The sequence below is a fragment of the Magnolia sinica genome, chromosome 2, assembly GCF_029962835.1.
Source record: "Magnolia sinica isolate HGM2019 chromosome 2, MsV1, whole genome shotgun sequence".
Lineage (NCBI taxonomy): Eukaryota > Viridiplantae > Streptophyta > Magnoliopsida > Magnoliales > Magnoliaceae > Magnolia > Magnolia sinica.
In genome coordinates, this window is record NC_080574.1 from 119,515,482 (window position 1) to 119,536,882 (window position 21,401).

Here is a 21,401-nt window from a genome sequence, read left to right on the forward strand (position 1 = left end):
TGAGTGGATCATGCTGATTTTGTAAAAGATGATCCTCATGGGAAAGCCAATTTATTGGACTAGTTGGATTTGTGCACACATGATCGGTCGAACTTATCCATTAGTTTAGTTGTAACTTATTGTGTAATCAAGGGACACTGTTTTTCTTGCTCAAATCATAATTGTCTTTTTTTTTTCCATATTATTGATTGGATCCGCTGGAACATCTAATCAATGATATTCTCGCATCATAACCTACAAATAGAGGCACATGATGAATGATGAAAGTGCCCTGGTATGTCAATTAGCGTGAGGGTTAAGTTAATGAGTCAAGTGAGCCCCATATGAAGATCGTTCAAGACATTGCCTCAACCGAATGTGTGTTCCGAGCCCGTCAAAGGTAAATTAAGCCTCACATCCCATGCCCCAAAACACCCAGGTGAATAAACCCTTAAAAGCTTTAGAACAACATAGGAGTAAAAGGTGAGAAAGCTTGTTTTTAAACAGGAAATTTTTTAAAGTTTTCTGCTTATTCGATGATATCGAGTTGTAGTCGATGACATCGAAAACTCATGTTCGATAACATTGAACTAACATTAATGACATCGGAATGAGACCTTTTATGTCCAGCAACCAAAAAGTATTTTGGACAGAATATTCGATGAATCAAACATCCCTTCGATGATATCAAACACCAGTAATCGATGACATCGAGGGAGAGTCGATGAAATCGAAGGACTTAGAGCATTGTCCAGCAAATCTTCTCGAAAAATATTCTGACATTGCTCGAGGAATTGAATGACACTCGATGACATTAAAATTCAAACTTTGATATCATCGAGAAATGTTTGATTACATCGAATTCGAACAAGTGATGTCCAACAAGCTTCAGAAGAAAATCAATGGAAATGTTCAAGGAATCGAGATAGCCTTGATGACATCGATATTCAAAGTTCGATGACCTCGAGGAAGTCTCGATTACATCGAAAATGGACAAAAAGTGTCCAGCGAGCTTTTAAGGAATATCTTCTGAAAAGATCGATGAATTGAACTGAGATTCGATGACATCAAAATTTGAAGTTCGATGACATTGAATCAGGATCGATGACATTGTAGTTAGCTTTTAATTTATCTAGCAAGCTCTTGTGTTTATAATGTCGAGGAATCAAACAATGATTCGATGACATCGAAGTTCAAATCTCGATGACATCGAATCAAGTTCGATGACATTGATCATCTATCAAAAAGTTCTCGGAATGTATTTTAGTTGAGTTCATATCATCGAACCGATATTCGATGGCATCGAAAGTATACATTCGATGACATTGAACTCAGTCAGAAACTGGCAGTTTTATTTCCGTTGACCTTTTTGCCTTTATAAGGAGAGCTTGTTCTTGGTTGCTGTATTGAGAAAAGAGAGAGAGCTTTGAGAGAGTAATTGCATACCACCTACCCTAAGCCCTTTTTCTCATGGGAGTTCATCTTTCAATGCACCCTTATCATTGACATTCAATAGAGTGGATTGGTGAATGAACTTCCTCATTCAAGGATCATCCAGCTACCATCTTAATAGAAAATCATTAAGCTGGGATCCCTTAAATGCTTAAGAACCTGGAATCTCTCTGTCTCTCAAATGAGTAACATTCATTAGAGTAGATTCCAACATAACCTTGACCCAACCCATCGCCTTATATTGGAGCATCATCAGTGTTGTGGATCAAGGAAGCTGAAGAATCTTTGTCATCAAGGGAGATCATCTTCATCAATGTGCAGAACGGGGCTCATCTACTTATCTGTAAGTCATTAGAGTCCAGAGACCCTCTTGATCATTCCTTATTTAGGATTGGGTCACAGGTACATCTCACCCCTTACAAGCTCTCATAGGAGGGCTCCAACGGGAGAGTATATTTAGGTTCTTAGTGTTGGACCTTTGCTCTTATGTAGGGCATAAACTCAGGTCCTTTGTGTAGGTCCTTAGCCTGTGTGGCCTAAACTAGGGTCCTTATGTGGATCCTTTACCTATGTGGTCTAAACCTAGGTTCCTTATGTGGATCCTTTGCTCTTGTGTAGGACATAAAACTTAGGTTCCTTGTGTGGATCTTTTGCTCTTATGTAGGGCATAAAACCTAGGTGCTTTGTGTAGGACCTTTGCTCTTGTGTAGGGCATAAACATTTGCCTTGTGTAGGTATATCTAGGTATCTTGTGTAGGTCCTAGAGTCGACCTTGTGTAGGTTGTAAAGGTTAGAGGTGAACTTGATTTGAAACCTCTGTTAGTGAAATCCAGTACACTCAAAGGTTATAAACGACTGTGTTTGGGATTGATATTTGCATATTCTTTTATTGTGTTTACTTTGGATAATCACATAAAGCATGATAACATGAATATCTAGAACTGATAAGAATCACATCCCACACACCTTCACATAGTTCATCCATCATAGACTAATTGCTATATCTTGTTTAATATTGAGTAGTCTTGTGATTAGATCCTCTACTTGTCTTGGAAGCCATTAGAGTTGAAATGAGTATATCTTAATAGTTGCACATTAGATCAAGATTAGGTTGATAGGATTTTAAATTGCCTTAAAATTTTATAAAGTCCTATTCACCCCCCTCTAGGACACTTTGACATATTCCTACTAATATAGTGGTCTTTACCGCAATTTCAAATGGATGCCATTGATCGATTATTGGGAGATCCCCACTTGTGTGTGGTTTGTATATCACAAGGCCTTTTTTGGATGACTTGAGAATCTTTTAATTTGCACTCTTGAAAACATCATATAAACTTTTACTGCTGAAATGATTGTAAGTACTTCTTTTCTTATTTTAATCATTTCTTTGATGAAACAGACACGAGTCTCGGGAGTGATGACAAATGCCCCATTCATACTGAATGTGGACTGTGACATGTTTGCAAACAATCCACACATCGTTCTTCATGCAATGTGCCTCCTCCTAGGGTTCGAGAAGGAAAGAGAAAGTGGGTTCGTGCAATCTCCACAACTATTCCATGGGGTTCTCAAGGATGATCCTTTTGGAAATCAAGGTTTGCTGGTCTTGCAAAAAGTAAGTATACCTCATTTCATTTGTTACAAAGGTTAAAGAGAAGCCTACTAAAATCTTATATAGGTGAGAAACATGCATATGAAAATCATAATAAACAAACCATGACGTCATAAGGAAAAGAAGTTATACTTGGCCATTTTTATATAAAACATATACAAGTACCAATCATACCTATTTAAAGATTTTAGAGATTTTTAGACAACTCCAGAGTACACTAGGATGTTTGTTTTTCAATTAGGCATGTGTAAAATGTTCTGCAAGTCTAATAGGTCCTTCATAGTGCTGGGACCAAAACTATAGGGTTTTTCTTACATCATTCAGGGATGTTAACTACAACCCACCAAATTCAATTGAAAGCCACCTCAGGCAGATCACAAAGGTAAGAGAAATTTTTTCTATATATATATATATAGTATTTTTTAGATGAGAAGAGATGTCACCCGTCATGGTAGGTGCCTACAGTCTTGCGATATTGCGTATAAAATCAAGTGAAAATATGGAATATCAGGCATTGTCGTTCGATATATCATCAATATCGGTGGTATCTCATGATATTTTACGATATCTTGCAATATTGCACAATACACATGATTCCATGATTTTGTTTAAATTTCTAAGAGACTTTTGAGGGTTTTGTATCACTGGCCTACGCTAATGATAATATCGACTAATAATATCGATATTACAAACATTGGCTGCACCCTCTAGGCACTAAGGGGGCCAAACCATGTCCAATTGTCTCCCCAAAAATCACAATCCCTACGCCCAACCAGCCATTGGGAATGAGAGGAAATCTTGGGAATTAGTGTTCTAACACATTTCCACATTGGGGAGGAAAGAGAGCTTACTTACAAAGCATCGACAAAGGACAACTCCTTGCTATATTTTGAGTGCATAAAGGATCCTCAACAACTGTTAGAAGAGCTTAATCTGACTACCCATGCCATCTTCAGCCTAAAGCATTTCATAACCTTTTTCAGGTTCTTGACACCTAAACCTCCACAACCAAAGGTGAGTGTATAGGAATGATACTCAAAACATGCTTGATCGATGTTATTCTGCTCACCTGCGTAAGAATTCTCCCTTTTTAACTTGCAATTCGACTATAAATCTTATCAACAAGTGGCTGAAAGTAAACCTGATGAGCTCCCCCTCTAAAAATGGGGGCTCCTAAGTAAAGAAAAGGGGCGGCAGCTCTCGAATACCCCAACATCCTCTCTCGATCTATTAGGAAGCACCAGAATATCCCTTTATCTAGGCCCTCCCAGGCAAACGGACCAAGATCTATTAGGAAGCACCAGAATATCCCTTTATTTAGGCCCTCCAAGGCAAATGAACTAAGATATCCTCATGGACCACCCCGCATCTCACAGGTCCTATAGTGGGAGGCACCCCGTGACCATTCTGCATCTCACAGACCCCACCCTAGTGTGGAGATGCACCTGCATCATCCACCCACATCGGTAAGGAGACTCAAAGACTGGTCTCCCGCTTCGATACCACTTGATGCAGAGAGTATCGACCAACACATCAAAAGCTCCAGAGCTGTTGGAGAAGCATCAGAATATCCCTTTATCTAGGCCCTCCTAGGCAAACCAACCAAGATCTCCCCATGGGCTATCTCGCATCTCACAGGTCCCACGGTGGGAGTCACCCCATGGTCATTTTTCATCTCACAAACCTCACCTTGTGGGCCACTCTACCCTAGTGAGGAGATGAACTTGCATCACATCCCCTTGTACCTTTTCAGAAAATCAAAGATCACCTTTTACGATTTACAACTACCGTTGGCAAACAACACTGTATTGTCCATGAACATTAGATGTGAGACGATTGGGCAACCATGACGAAGCTTGAATGATTGGTGGTAGCCCCTCTCTCCACCAAACATTTGAAGCCCCTGATGAATGCCTCTGCCGTAAGAAAGAAGAGACTGGGAGAAATAGGGTCCCATTACCTTAGCCCTCGCGAAGATCTGAAGAAACCACACAGTTCTTTATCAACTAAAACATCAAACCAGGAGCTTGACTAGCCCTTCTCAACTAGGGACACCCACTGGTAGCTGAACCCAAATTTTACAATAACCTCCTTCAGGAAGCACCAATCGAGCCTATCATATGACTTTTCCATATCTAGCTTTAATATGATGTTTCCCCCTCTTATTTTTCTATCAATATCCCTAAAAATTTCTTAGGTTAACACACCACTTTCAACAATGGACTGCCTCTAGACAAATGCCCCTTGCTCCGCTGAAATGATTCTTGGAATAATTCTTCTCTACCTATCAACAATAATTTTGAAGAAAATTTTATACACACAATTACATAAACTAATAGGCCAAAAATCTGAGAACTTAGATAACAATGCAGCTTTGGGGATAAGGCAAATGAGGGTCATAGTGTCATGCCCTAAACTTGAAAAACGAGCTTACAAAATTTTCGATCGTCGAATCTGGTGCTGACAGCCTCCGTAGTACCTCATTCTCGGTTCCCAGCGTGTATATGTCAGATTCCGATCCTGGGATCCTACAAGGAGGATTTTTCAACGTACATTTATCTCATAAGAAGCATAACCACAAGTATACCCAAATTACAAGAACAATATCATCACCACATATCCACTAATATAATCATTTGAGTACAATGCTAAAAGGGAAATACATGCATATAATAAAATCTTAAAAAAATCGGTCACATGCTCCTGCTCCAGATCAGCTTCGATTGCGCCCTAACATCACTTGCACGCATTTATCGTGCATAAGCTTATATAGAATGCTTAAAGGGTGGTGTAAGTGTGTGCACAAGGTAAGTGCCAAGTATGTAATACAATGTCATAAATCATACGATATCAGAGTAAGCAAAAATACTGGCAATTCATAAATCGTACAATAACAGAGTAATGCGAAAACGTACTGGTAAGTCCATGAATGCTATCAGCTGCATCAAGGATATGCGATGCAAAAACATAATAAGCCAATATCATATACTGATGAAGCAATGTAGATTAACTATGCAAATGAGAAGCCATATATTAGATGCCAATGATACAATATAATATACAATTCCTGATGAATTCACAAACATCGTTAGCCGTATCTAGGCCATACAGAAACATAGTAACCCAAAATGTCATATGCTGCAGATGTAATGCAATATGCGGTATGAATAGAATGACCATGCTGGAGTGTGAAGTCAGGATGATAGTACGTGGTATCACAGGCTACGGGATCTACCACAAGGGACTTCTATCCAAACTAGTCCCATACCTAAATTTGGATAGTCAGACTCAATATGGTAAACTCCTGATCTCAGGTTAGTCACGCACCCCAACCGAAATTCTGACCATTGTGAAGGTACACGTAACAAATAGTTACGCACCACCAGCCCGAGTGGATAGTGAATGAATGAATATAGAACTCCTGCTTAATAAGTCCACATATCAGTACTGTACATCTCTGTGATCATCACTGGGGTCTATTACACTCTACGCCAGCTTGCCACCCTATCCGAGAGCACAATTGGGTAAGTGGAAGAGACCTCACTATCCGTCTGCCAATATCAGGCCTGACTTGTCGATAGCGGACCCATTCCTCAAGCTGGTCAAACTCAACCTAAGGTCACACCCCCTCCCAACCGACTAAGACATAGTGGGAGATGCGACCTACTGGTATACAGCCCTCATGTGCTCATATATATCCACTCGGTCTAGACGTTGGGGTGTCCTCTGGTACTAAGAGGGTTTAGGAATTTTCACCCAGGGCCATCTATGGTGGCCCGATGCTAGTAACAGATTTTTGGTGTCCCATCTGGCCATCCACGATATGCCTGTGGAGGCTACGGCCCTGATGTCGCTAGGGCGTACAGTAATCACAACACATAATGTAAGGTGCATGAGTTATATAATCCAGTCTTGCATTAATCCTGCGCATACTGTGTACTCATGTGAGACAATCTCTGCCTATCAGGGAGTCTCATAACAACATGCCCAATGACATATGCAATGGTCAACCACATCTCATAACAAACATGCGGATGATGCGTATGGGCATTTATTATGATGCTATACTGTCACATACTCATAGTCGGTATTGATAATCGGCCTCGACAATCGAAATCGACTTCGACAATCAGAATCAGCCTCAACAATCGGAATCGGCCTCGACAATCAGAATCAGCCTTGATAATTGGAATCAGCCTCAACAATCAGAATTGCCCTCGACAATCGCTCTCGACAATCGAAATAGGCTTCAATAATCGAAATTGGCCTCAACAATCAGAATCGGCCTCGACAATCGAAATTAGCCTCAACAATCAACCTCAACAATAGCAATCGGCCTCGACAATCGGGCTAATAAGAGAAGGTCACAATGTGGACATTTAACCATCATTACCCATCAATGTGGACATTTAACCAACATTGCTCCCAAGCAGTGGCCCACATAAACATCATTACATACATTATAGTGAAATTACACATTACATCGGTCTGCACATTCATCGCATTGGGCCTCGCTCATAGACCTCATGTACATCACAATGGACCATAATACATGGGCCCCATATATATCAAATGGGCCGCAATATATGAGCCAGAAAATACATTTCATTGGGCCTTACTAAATGATTCGGAAATACATCACAATGGGCCTCATCATATGGGCTAAAAATATATCATAATGGGCCACTCATATGGGCCTAATATACATCACCATGGGCCACAACCCATGGGCCCCAAATACATCACAATGAGCTATGACCCATGGGCCTCAAATATAATGAGTGGGCGACATTAATGGGCTGCACTAATGGGCCTCATACACATCAAATGGGTTGCATCAATGGGCCGCACTAATGGACCTCATATACATTAAGTGGGTCGTATCACATGGGCCTCAACAACGGGCTACAAATACATCAAGGTGGGCCTCATGGATGGGCTACAAATACATCAAGGTGGGCCTCATGGATGGGCTACGAATACATCACATCGGGCCTCATTAGTGGGCTTCACGGTAGGTGTGCCTGCACCTTCCAAATGGTCTCACCAGTTGAACAACATGGATGTTCAACACATACATCAAGTGGGCCGCATGTCTAGCGAACTGGACGGCCTGGCTAAAACATACATAATGGGCAGGCCTCACACAAAGGCCTCATCACCATGTGGGGTTCACGGATTATATGGTGCGGATGAAACTCGCACATCACGTGGGGTCACGAGGAAGGATGGTGTGAATATACAATGCATCACAAGGCGGGCCCCACCCATCCAGCTTATGGATGGTGCAGATAGTGCACATACATCATGGTGCATCCCACTCAACTGGCAGGTGGATGGCGTGTACAAGACACATACCTCATAGCTGGCCCCCCACATGCATGGACGGTGTGTGGGGACAAAATACATACAACAAGGTGAGTCCCACCCCCACATGTGCCATACATGTGGGGTGGGCCTGCGTGCAAGATAAATGGATAGTGTGTATATAAACACATACATCAAAGTGGGGTCCACTGTCCTAAAACAGGCGAACAGTCTGGATGGAAGAATACATACATTAAGGTGGGTTCCCACCCCACATGTGTGACATGTGTGGGTGGGTCCCACATTCAAGGCAGATGGTTGGATGGTGTGGTATAATACATACCTCATGGGGACCACAGAATTTGGTGACGTCAATTCACTAGCTATAGAGCAGGTGTGAGGTACGCCATCCAATCCGTCCAGCAGGTGGGTCCCACATAGGGCCACCACACAATACATATTATATTAATATATAATATTATATATATATAACTGAGGTGGGTCACACCATCGGAGTGAGGGACGCCAACCTATCAGCTTCCATCACACATCCAATATTAGATGGTGTGGATCATCACATATCGAGGTGGGCTTCACCGTCCATAGCTGGACGGTGGATGGATGGATGGAATGCTACATCTGGTGGGTCCACACGTGTGGGACCCATTGAATTTTAGATTAAGCTGATATTTATGTTTTCTCTTCATTCACGATCAGTAGCACTGCTGCTATTACGTGCATCCCACACCTGAAATGGATGAACGGTGTGGATGCTGCACATGTGCAGCGAGTGGGGGCCACAAATGGATGGATGGATAAAATACATATATCATGATGGGGTCCATGATCTGGACGATCCATCAAGGCAGGCTCCACACGGATGGTTGGATGAAACACATTCATCGTGGGTCTCCCGGTCTAGGTTTGCTGGACGATGTGGATCTCACATCAAGGTGGGCCATGTCCATGCCTTGGACGGCCTGGCCCCTAACACCCCATTAGGTGGGCCACAAACATCATCAACATAAAAAAAAAGAGAAAAAGGGAGAGAGAAAGAGAGAGAGAGAGAGAGAGAGAGAGAGAAGAAGAAGAAGAAGAAGAAGAAGAGAGAGATCGGATGGTGGAGGGACCCCGCCACTATGGGCGCCTCAAGGATCTACAACACATACATCAAAATGGGTCCCACTATGATCAAAAGGTCAAGATCTACACAAAATCACCCACCTTTGATCTCCTCTTCCTTCTTCCACCTATAGCCTTTAGAGCTCCAAGGGAACGATTTCAACGGTCTAGATGATCTTTGGATGGTGGGGATGGGAGGTAGGAAGTGGGCCACATCTAGGTCTCCCTCATGGAGCTTGGACGTTGGACTCTCATGGGGTTGCTTGGGAGTAATGAGAGACATGAGAGAGAGAGTGATGTAAAAGAAGTGATGGGAGAGAGGGATGGTGAGTGATGGATGGGTGTACTTGATGGGTGGAGCGAGAGAGAGAGAGAGTTGACTTTAGGTAAAGTTATGTAAGAGAGGGATGGGGTGGGTTACTTGTACTTGATTGATGGATTGATGTGATGTTTGATAGAGATTCTTTTGAAATTCGTAACATGCGGCGTTTTCCTCTAAATAAATGTAGGCCCACATCTCCTGGCCTGGGTGTCGCATCGGTGCACGTGACGCGGTGTTAGAACCGCGACAACGACATGGTTACAAGGATATAAGTCTTGGGTCAAGCCAACTCTGATATATGGGACACGATTCAGGATCGTGCGCAAACACCGATAACAAATCGTGGGTCATTGAAATTCGACCAGGAGGACCGCAGAGGCCTATGGAATGGTGCGGGTCTCACACATAGTGAAGGCTTTTTGGATGTACTCGGCTAAGAAGAACGAGCTCATTGCTTCCAAGATGTTATGGCCGATGATGTCTCAGCATCTATGGAAAAATGCCCCCGAGAATCCATTAGGACTGGGTGCCCCATCTGAAGGCAGGGCCCCCACTGTATAGCACACCTCCTCTAGAGAAGGATCAATGAGATGGAAGTAATTTGTAATGAAGCCCGGGGTCACCTCCAAGAAGTCTCCAACCTAGTCCGTAGCTCGATTTTAAGAAGTTGGGAGAAGAAACTTACCGCCTCTTGTTTGATCCTTGATTGGTTAACATACTTCTCCCCTTTATTTAGCTCGATCTCTGAAATAACAGGTCTCCTGGTCCACTCATTGGCCACACTATGGAAGTATTTTGTATTCCTATCACCCTCCACAAACCACTTGTTTCTTGCCTTTTGTTTTTAAAAAATATCCTCCATCAGCTCCAAGTGAGCATGCTTGTCCTTGGCTTCTCTTAATTTTCCTTAGGAGAGAATCTGCAAACCCCTGCACTACTTCTTCAGCTCGAGCATGTTCCTCCTCAGTGGCTTTGAGGTTTTGAAAGACATTCCTAAAGACATGTTTGTTTCAGGCCTTTAGGACCATCTTGACATTTTTCAGCTTCCTTTGGAGCACTATCATAGGCTTCCTTGCAAGGTCTGAGACCCACACGTCCCCGACAAGATTCTGGACCACTATCTCTTGATAGAGCATGCTTTCTTTTGTGTATACATGCACACAAATTCCAATCTAACTATCATGGTGCACACCTATCCACTTTTGGGATCTAACACATTTTACTTTGTAAATATAATCGATAAAAACCCATTTGAAAATATTTAATATAATATCTAAATACTTTTTAACAAATATTTACAACAAAATTTAATTGTCAATCTGAAATATTAAATAAATCTCATGCACATAATCTCGTTCATGTGATCATCTATGATCTTCCTCTAACTCATTTCCATGGCATGATCTTAATTCAACTGCTTTCCCAATGTACTTTAAATGTAGACAAACTTGAATACATGAACTTGAGAATGCACATCAGAATAGAAATCTTCGTCCTAACGTTGACACATAGTTAGAGTGAGCCACAAGTCTACATAAGTACACAACACCATAATAAAAATTGATCTATCACTAGTGCTTATTTTTTCAGGACGTGAGTCTATGACATGTTTCTTCTATCATGTCTTTGTTGATCATAAGTGGCTCAATTTGGCCAATTTAGATGTAGTAAGTAATGGAGAATCTATGTTAGGCAATAGGTTTCTTTTATTATTGAAAATTAAAATGGAAAGTGTAATATGGTTGAATTTGATTAATATGGTTTTCTATGTTCTTGTGGTTGTATTACATGGTTCCTTAAAAAAAATAATTTTTTCATTGTATTTCTTGGTCAGATAATATCTCATGGAATTGCGGGGATTCAAGGCCCTTTATATGGAGGGACAGGATGCTTTCACAGAAGAAAAATTATATATGGGTCACATCCTGAGGATGAGGACAATAACAGATTGAAGTTAACTTTGATGAATGGTAAGATTGTCAACATTATTTTAGCTAATTTAATTTGGTGTTGTCATATTTTTTCTTCTTTCTTTTGGTCACATAGTGATAATAGTGCATATGAGAATCAAAGGTGCTAATATAGAATGAATGATATGAATTTATTGCAATTGATTTTGGAAATGCGTGCGCACACACTGTGTGTGTAGAGTCACACACATATATGGGAAAAGGTAATATGAGGTCAATCTCATGAGAGCTTGCCATGAGGTCAAACTCGATGGACCCCATCATGATGCCTGCCAGACATCCACACCATCAATTAGATGTGCACTTCCATGTTAGGCCATGGGCCTTAAAATTAGGCCGATCCATGACTTAGGTGGGCCGCATCACAAATAAAATTTGAGAGTGGATGCCCACTAGCTAAAAGCCAATCCATGACTTATAGGGCAGACTGAGATGTGGCTTGAGCATCTGGCCCATCCATTGTGTGTCCCACTCTGATGAGGGTTCACATCAAATTTCAGGCCATTTGAATATTGAAGTGGGCACCACCAAGTGCTTTTAGAAATGAGGTGTGGATGTTCAACACACATCTCAATGGAGCCCATAGAACTTGACCTCATAGGAAGCTCCCTTGAGGTCGTCCTCATAGTACCTTTTCCACAACCACTAACCCACCCCCACCCACACATTTTTTTTCTTTTCAGAATAAAATTTCATTAAAGAGGGAGAAAGACTATACAATAAGCATACATTCAGGTAGATCCAACCCACACAAAACCTGGCAAGGACTACCTATCATATACTAAAATGAACAACATTATCAGGATCTACTATGACCCAATCCCACCCGATCGAGAAGAAGGCACCCTCCGATAAAGGGAGGTAAGTCAAACTCAGTTTAGAAGACACGACGCTTATGTGGTGCTACCCCACTTGGTGAGACCTGTTAGTGCACTTATTTGTGCACGTTGTTTATTAATCATGTGCATCAATGTGTCAGAGAGTCAGTTGAGCCCTTAAAAGCTGAAGACCGAAGACACATGAGGAGATGAGCATCAAGGAGCAAAGAATAGGCATATGAGGTACCTTGGTTACCCGAACCCTTGACCCAAAATAATCCTAAACCTCTAGATGATCATGGATTAATAAGTAAACCTTGTTTGATCATCCCTTAGCTTTAGGAGTCTAATTGGAATAGGATAAGTAAGGCTAAAATATGTGTGAAGTTGTTGTGTAATCATATGCCCAAAACAACAATTTTTAAGTGGTCGATCCCATTGACAGGTTGTTGATGGGTCTTGATGGCATTAGAGAGTCACTTGATGATATTGATTAGGAAACTTAGAACGGCCCTGCAACCATTGACCTGTATATCTGAGATGCTCGATGGGATCGAAGAAGCTGCTCAATGGCATCGAGGACTCTTTAATGACATCGATTAGGAGCGTCAAATCTATCCAGTAACATTTCAGCTAGAAAATTTATATCCTTGATCTCATTGAAGAAGCCTTTTTTTGCCCCTTTTTAACCATTGAAACATGATTCCTTTATAAGGAGTATATGGTTCTTGGGAAAAATGATGGTTCTTGAGTGATTTAGAAGCCCTAATGTATCCCAACATTTCTAAGCTCTCACCCAAAGGGATCCAAGTCATCTAACATATATTTAATCACTCTCATGAGCATTCCAAGCTCCTTATGCAAATGATCATGTTTCCTTACATTCTTTAGAGGATAAACACCAATCCAATAGGCAAATCCTTTATCTTATAAACCTCTATAATACCCATTTAAGTGAACCCCCATTTGGAAACCAACTAAGCCTTTACTTATAGGAGATTCACCGAAACCCCTTCCATTATCTTAGTAGATTATTGGAGCATCAAATGCAATGTAGCCGTTTCAAGAAAGTGGATGAAGACCGGCTTCAAAGATCGGGATTGGAGCACGGGAGAGCATTGATCAAGCAACCCAAGTAAGACGCTACAAATGGGCTCAATCTGACAAGTAAGGTTATCAAATTAGAGTCTGTACTCTATTTTCTTGTATAGGACTGAGGGTAAGAGTTTCTGACCTAAACTCGAATAGGTTATTGTGTAGGAACTATGCTCTTTTGTAGGGATGAATTCATTAGACACGGGTGCATATGTATTAGTCTCCATGAGAGCCTCGGATGAAAGTAAAAAGAGGTCTTTAGACTAGGACCAAGGTTTTTGGTAAGCCAATAGAAAACCAACTAAGTCTCTAAGGGAGCCTCCACCAAGAGTGTATGTTAGGTTTTTATGTAGGACCTAAGTCCTTATATAGGGCTATAAAGGTTAGATGTGAACCTGTTAAAAACCTTCGATAGTGAATGCCGATACACTCAAGAAGAGTGCATCCACTAGGAGTGGAGTAGGGAAATAGAACTACTATATATGCTTATTTTTGTGATCATGAAATGCATACATTTCTAATTATGCTTATGTGATTGATTAGTTGAATTATTTGAATGCAAGAGTTAGATTGTATGCTAGGCACCTAACTTTTGTTAAGCACACACAGGTTCACTATCATTTATTGACTAGTTGCTTGAATTCGAATATCATTTGTAGTCTATGTGATTGGAGCCACTTTGGCTTGCAAGCTTTAGTGTTAATTTCTTTAATTAGTTTAATTAGCAAATTAGTTTAATTAGGAAATTTGGGTTTTAATTTTTATTAGTCCTATTCACCCCCCTCTAGGACATAGCCATTCATTCCTTAGATCCACTAAGTTTTTGCATGCTTTGGTAGTCAATCTACACAGTTTGGAGGAGGCGTGATGCTTGCATGGCACTATCCTACTTAGCGAGACCATCCGCAACACCATTTGCTTCTCTTGTCATGTGGGAGATAGTGACATCTAGGTTATGTTTAAAAGCATTAATACGGACCCAATACCAAATACTTCACCTAGAGGGAGTCTTATTGTTAAATAGATCCACCACAACCTTAAAGTTGTTGGCTAGCACTACCTTAGAGAAACTCCAAGTCATGCACAATGTAAGGCCCTCAAATACCACCTTGGTTTCATCCCTAGTATTAGACCCAACCGCATAGCCACTGGAGAATGCATGAAGTAACTCCCTCTCGCTGCCTCTACAAACTCCTCTGCCTCAAACTAACCCGAATTAGCATAGGTAGACTCATCTATCTTTAGTTTAATCCATCCCTCTTTCGGTCTGTCCCATTTGACCACCGACGTATAATGACAATTAGGGGTTTGAAAGCAACATTCATCGCCTAGAAAGTCAACTCCAACGAGATGATTCTCGAGGCCTTAGTTGGAATACCCTCAAACCTAATCGCATTCCTTTCACACTAAACTTCCCAAAATAAGATGTAGGGAAGGATCCCTCTTAGCACAGTAAGGAGTCCTTAGAGGATGTAACCAACCAGAATTGATCGGCTCTTGTTTCCTTAGAGGAGTCAAATTGCAAGGGAAAATCCAAAATGGAACAAAAGTAGTGCCGTAGCTGAGAAGCTAGAGATCCTGCCACAAAGAGATGATCAATTGATTATGTCATACAGGCATAATACCGATCCAGACTGTAGTAGTTGCACCTTGAGATGAGGAAGATACCTTTAGTTTGTAGTCTTTCATCAATTAGGACCGCTTTATTAAGAATTTTTCAAGTAAATAATGAGATCTTCGAGGGTAATTTGAAGTTCCAAACCCACTTAGCCCATACCTTGCACTCACCACCAGAAAACTACACCTCCCATGCTAATTTAAGCTTAAAATTTCCCAATGCAAATGCTTTCCAAATGTAAGTCCTTTACATAAGACGTATAGAAGCCCTCCCCAACAATGTGGTCTATCACATACTGCGACAGTTCTTCTAGCAGAAGGTGAGGGTCAAGGATATTGTTCGAGCCAAGGTTTTGGTTTTCCCTACACACACATATACGAGAGAGAGAGAGAGAGAGAGAGAGAGAGAGAGAGAGAGAGAGAGAGAGAGTTTCAAGTCTAACTAGTTGGACATTAATTGGCTAATGGTAATAAACACATCGAGATGAGTTATTCTAGGAAAAGGGATTGGTGACTCAGGTGGACCCCATCATGGTGTTGATATGAAATCCACCCCGACCATTAGGTGCATCACTTGATGTTAGGCCTAGATTCCAAAAATCAACCCCACCCATGATTTAGATGGACCACACAATTGGAAAAAGTGTACAAAACAACACCTACCCTCCAAATTATTTCCCTTGGTGTGGCCCACTAGAATCACAAATGGGCTTGAGTTTTGGGCCTCGAGTCTAAGTTTTGGTGTGGCATGTAATGGTTGGAGTGGATATCTGAAAAGGCGAGCTTAATAAGTCTTAGAGGGGCGGTGAATAGGACTATTCTAAATAATCAAATAAAATGCTGAATAAGTAAATAAATCAGAATTCTCAATTGCACTAGTATTGAAACGTTGATTCAAACTGATTCATAGGACAACATTCATCTAAACAAGTTAATCAGGACCTTATTTAACGAATATGATAATAATGAAAATTCCAAACTAAGCAACAATAAATAAAACTATTTATTACAAACATTTACCACTTTTGCATAAAAGAAATTACAATCGTTCACCACAAAAGTAAGCATTCACCACAACACCAAGAATTATAGTAGTTTGGTGTGTCAACAACTGTTCTTAAACAACCATACCTACTCCACTCCCAAGATTACTAACTATGTAATCTCGACTTTCACTATGAATAAGGTTTTCACAGGGTCAACTTAAAACCTGAAACAATTGTGATTTTATCGGGTTATCACAAAAAAAACCCACACTAAAATTTTTTGACTATCTCAGAAAAATCAACACTGAGATTTTCTGGCTATCTCAGAAAAAACTAAATACAAAGTATAGAAAAAAAACTTATCTTCACAATAAACGAATCTGTAGCCATAGAATACTTTTATTGAATGACGAGTGTTCAATGTTCAGTCTAATAGAAAAGGTCTAGAGTTCTATTTGATTTTAATTAAGTTGAAACTAAAGGCTACTTGGATTAATTCTCTTAAATCTCAATAAGAGTAAACACTCTTTTAGAATCAAAATGACAGAGTTATGAGATGAATGAATTAATGAAAAAGCTATAAAAAAGATTATAAATACCGCTTGATAGCTTGACAACAAATGAGGCTTCTCTCTCTAGAATAAGGGCTTTAATATGCATGAATCATTTTTTCGGATTGAGAAAGAACCTCAATTTATAGGCAGAAAGTTTGTTCCTTCGACTGGTCTAAGGTAGTCTTCAACTCGCTTAAGCACTGGATTCAGTTTCAACAAATTTTCAAATTCGAGTAGGATAAGATCTAATGTTCACAACCCCAAGTGTAGGGTCGCGATGTAGTAATAATATTGGTAAGACCGAGGTCGAATCCACAGGGACTGAACCTTGTACGTATTCTGAAAGTAAGTTGAACTAGAACTAAAAGAAGATGTAATCTAAATCAGGAGAATTTAAGAGGATAATTGTAAATTATGTAACTAAAAGTTGTAAAATTCAAAGGTGGGAAACTAGGGTTTCCAAGGATCCACTTGTAGAGATCAGGGAGATCTATTCTTGATTCAAAAACACAACTGGAATCAGAGTCCCATCTTCATCCAATTGGAAGATATCTCTTTAAAACTCAAATATGAACTTCCTTTGATCTAGTTCTCAATGGATGAGAGGTATTAGAACTAGAAGTGATTCCATCACAAAACCATGCCCATGAGACAAAGAAAACAACAGAATTTACCAATCCACAACCACTTTGAGAGAATTGTGAGAGTTAGGAAGGGTTCCATCATCCAACCATGTCCAAGGGATGATGGTGAACAACAGGGTTCCTAAATTCACAATCTCGATAATGAAAAGAACATACTCAAAGCTATCATAGATCCATTATAATTTAAGTCAAAATGAATCATTAAAAACTAAAAGTATTCCTTATAATTAAACTAGAATTAAAGATAGTTCAGCTTAAACATGAATCAAAGCCATAGAAAAATTTCCATCACGTTACAAGCTTCACCTCTTACCCTTAGCTAAGAGGTTTAGCCAATCACAGCCATGATTGAACTAAAATCTCTGAATGAAAACATAACAAAACAATTAAGAAAGGGGAGAAGAAAAAAAAACTATGGCTGACCGATCCAGTCTCTCTCTCTCTCTCTCTCTCTCTCTCTCCTCTTTACTTCCCAGCTATAAGAATGACTCCCAGTCTTTGCTCTCTCCTTTTTTATAGAGGTGCGGGCAGCAAGTAGGTGGAAGACTGTGAGAACCAACTCTGTTGCGCAATTCAGTGCATAGAAAAACTGGACGCACACGTAGCTCTGTTTCTATGCAACGAAAACGCAAAGATGGGTTGTGTTTGAAGTGAATCTGGGATGACGGATCATGCGGTCTAGCAAATCCGACTTCTTAGACGGGGTCAAGACTCACGTTCCGTAATTTTGGACGGTCCGGATCGAACTGATGATCCAAGATTTGTGGCCCATCAAGACCATCCGCAAGTCACGTTTGCAGACGCTGCGAACGTTCTTTTCGGATCTGTGATGTTTGATGGGCCCATGATCAGCTTTGGCGAGGAAATCCACTCCATCCATTTAATTATTCTTGAAAAACCAGTTGGAGATGGACGGTTTTGGATTGGATTCAGTGTGGCCCATGAAATTTCTCTTGGCACTGTCTGTCTTCTGTTTGAACCTTCATGTACATGAAATGTTTGAGAAAATCAAGCCGCAGATCAGGGTACGATCAGTTTGGCCTCATGGATTCAATGAATGGTTTAGATCATTGAAATGGATGATAATGGTGGCCCACCAAAGTTTTCCTGCAAGTCGCTGTTTGCTTACGCAGGCAGAAATCTGAATTTTGAATTTTCATGGGTCAAATGTCCTTTGACCGTTCTTGGTGGCTCGGTACACAGCAGGTGCACTCCTGCTATGTACACCAGCCACGCGAAAGTAGGGCCCACCTTAATGTTTTGAGAAATCTATTCCGTCCATCTGCTTTCCTATCTAATTTAAGTGGTTGACTCCAAAATTGAGGCATAACCAGAGATCAGGTGGTCCCAAACTATCAATGATTGATTTATCTACTAACTTTGATGATTCTTGAGTGTTAAATCCATGCTTTTAGCATCCTATTTAATCCAAGCTCTTGAATTCACCTTGCAACACAAACATGATTAAAATATAACATTAAGCATTATCATGTTCAAAAAACAAGTAATAACTGGGGTCTACTATGCAATATTTGACCCTCAACACAATCCCCAGCTAGCATTTTGCTAGTCCCGAGCAAAGTATGCGAAAATTATTTCGAGAACCACAGGACAATTCTATAAACTCAAGTGGTTTTTGAAAAACAATCCAGATAATATGATTCTAAGATCCATCAATATTGAGAATTACCTTCTCCCAAACTCAAGCGCACGGTGAACTTCATTGTTAAGTTCAAAGTATTAATCCATCAATTAGAACAATTCTGAACATTGAGTTTTATGGGTGCATAGTGCAATCTCAACTTATCACAATTAAAGGTTCAATCGTCAATTTTCATAATAACATTGATAACCAAAAGGAACATTCCAAATAGCCAAACCTAACCCAAAACTTGCCTTACAGTTCAGCTTTTTTTTTTTTTTTTTTTAATTTTCTTTATTTTTAAATTCTTCTAGCTTTTGATTTTTTCCATCGATGGCTTCACGATATGTCAACCTTTTTAAAGATCTTTAATAGGTAGCCGTTGTCGATGAAAACTGTTTTTTTAGCTAGGTATTCTCCTTTTCTTTTCTTCTTCTTCTTCTTCTTCTTCTTCTTCTTCCTCTTTTTTTTTTTTTTTTTTTTTTTTTTTTTTTTTTAAATTTTTATAAAAAAAAACATGATGGACAAATTCCCCAGGCTAGTTCCTTCCATGCTTAGTGATCACCAAGTTAACAATTCAATATCGAACTGAAACTTTAATGTGTAAGCTAGATGTAACATGTGATAATCATGATTCAATCAATGTTTAAAACTTCTAATCATGGATTAATAATTCGAACTTAACTGTGAAATCTAACAGGTAACTGAATCCAAGAGTCATAAATCACCAACATTAAGTATCTTATTCTTCTAAATTAAGATCGCCTTCAAAATCACTCAAATTCACCAAATATTCAAAAGAAATTAAAAAAAATTTCACAATTTTTTGCTTAAGACCGAGAAAACACTGATTAGGTAACCTAATCTCCCATCCCCAACTGAAAATTTACATTTTCCTTAATGTAAAAGATATAAGCATGCAGTGCACATGAGATAACGAAAGTAAAGGAGAAGTGATGGAGAGATAGTACCTGAGAAAGGAATCAAGAGGCTTTTCCCAAAAGATCTCAGCGTGAAGGTGGTTTAACACAAGAATTTATCAACCTAAAACAACTATCCTAATATAGCAGAAAACAACCTACCCTAAACAACATAAAGCCGACTATCCTAAAACGGCATAAAACAAATTATCCCAAAACAGAAAACAGAAAACCTAACTATACCTTCATCAGACTAGGTGATCAATCCTGATAAACAAGATCACCCAGAGGTATGGACATATCCTCTGAATCAAATTTCTCAACAAATGACTTTAATCGATGTCCCTTCACTTTGAATTCAGTACCACTATTTGGATTGCGAATCTTGATAGCCCCATGAGGATAAACATTGATAACAGTGAAAGGGTCAGTCCAATGAGATCGGAGTTTACCCGGAAAGAGATGTAATCGAGAATTATATAAAAGGACTTTCTAACCTGGTGTGAATGATTTTTGAAGAATGTGTTGGTCATGAAATGCCTTCATCCTATCCTTGTAAATTCTCGAATTCTCGTACACATTGTTCCGGATCTCTTTAAGTTCATTTAACTGAAGTTTGCATAGCGAGCCGGCGTTGTCTAGATTGAAGTTTAGATTTTCGATCGCCCAGTATGCTCTATGCTCTAACTCCATAAGCAAGTGGCAAGCTTTCCCATAGACAAGTCTAAAGGGAGACATTCCAATAGGAGTTTTAAATGCAGTACGGTAAGCCCATAAGGCATCGGTTAATCGGAGTGACCAATCCTCAAGGTCAGGTTTAACCGTCTTTCCCAAAATGTGTTTGATTTTCCTATTGAAAATCTCAGCTTGCCCACTTATTTGTGGGTGGTATGGGGTGCTCACCTTATGGGAGATGCCATATTTCGTCATTAAATTCGCGAATGGCCTATTCCTAAAATGTAAGCTGCCATCACTAATGATGGCTCGAGGCATTCCAAACCGAGAAATGATGTTCTCTTTTAAGAATTTAATGACCGTTTGATGGTCATTGTTCCGGCATGGAATCGCTTTGACCCATTCAGTGACATAGTCTACTGCGAGCAAAATATATAAATGGCCAAAAGATTGGGAAAATGGTCCCATGAAATCGATGCCCTAACAATCAAATGCTTCTATGATAAGGATGGGGTTCAAGGGCATCATGTTTTGACAGGATAATGATTCCAATTTTTGACAACGCTCACAAGCCTTGCAAAACTCATGAGTGTCCTTAAACATAGTTGGCCAGTAAAATCTACACTGTAGAATCTTGGCCATGGTCTTTTTAGTAGAAAAGTGACCACCACAGGCCTAAGAGT

General features: G+C 40.0%; 1 protein-coding gene across 2 annotated transcripts in view; it reads left to right on the forward strand.

Annotated features, from left to right (window-relative positions):
• The window catches only part of LOC131237477 (cellulose synthase-like protein H1), a 97,340-nt gene that overhangs the window by 29,796 nt on the left and 46,143 nt on the right, over positions 1-21,401 (forward strand). For both annotated transcript variants that reach the window (XM_058235268.1, XM_058235267.1), the window contains 2 exons: positions 2,834-3,049; positions 11,632-11,767. In XM_058235268.1, coding sequence (XP_058091251.1) covers positions 2,834-3,049; positions 11,632-11,767 — 352 coding nt within the window. The remainder of the gene's footprint in view (positions 1-2,833; positions 3,050-11,631; positions 11,768-21,401) is intronic.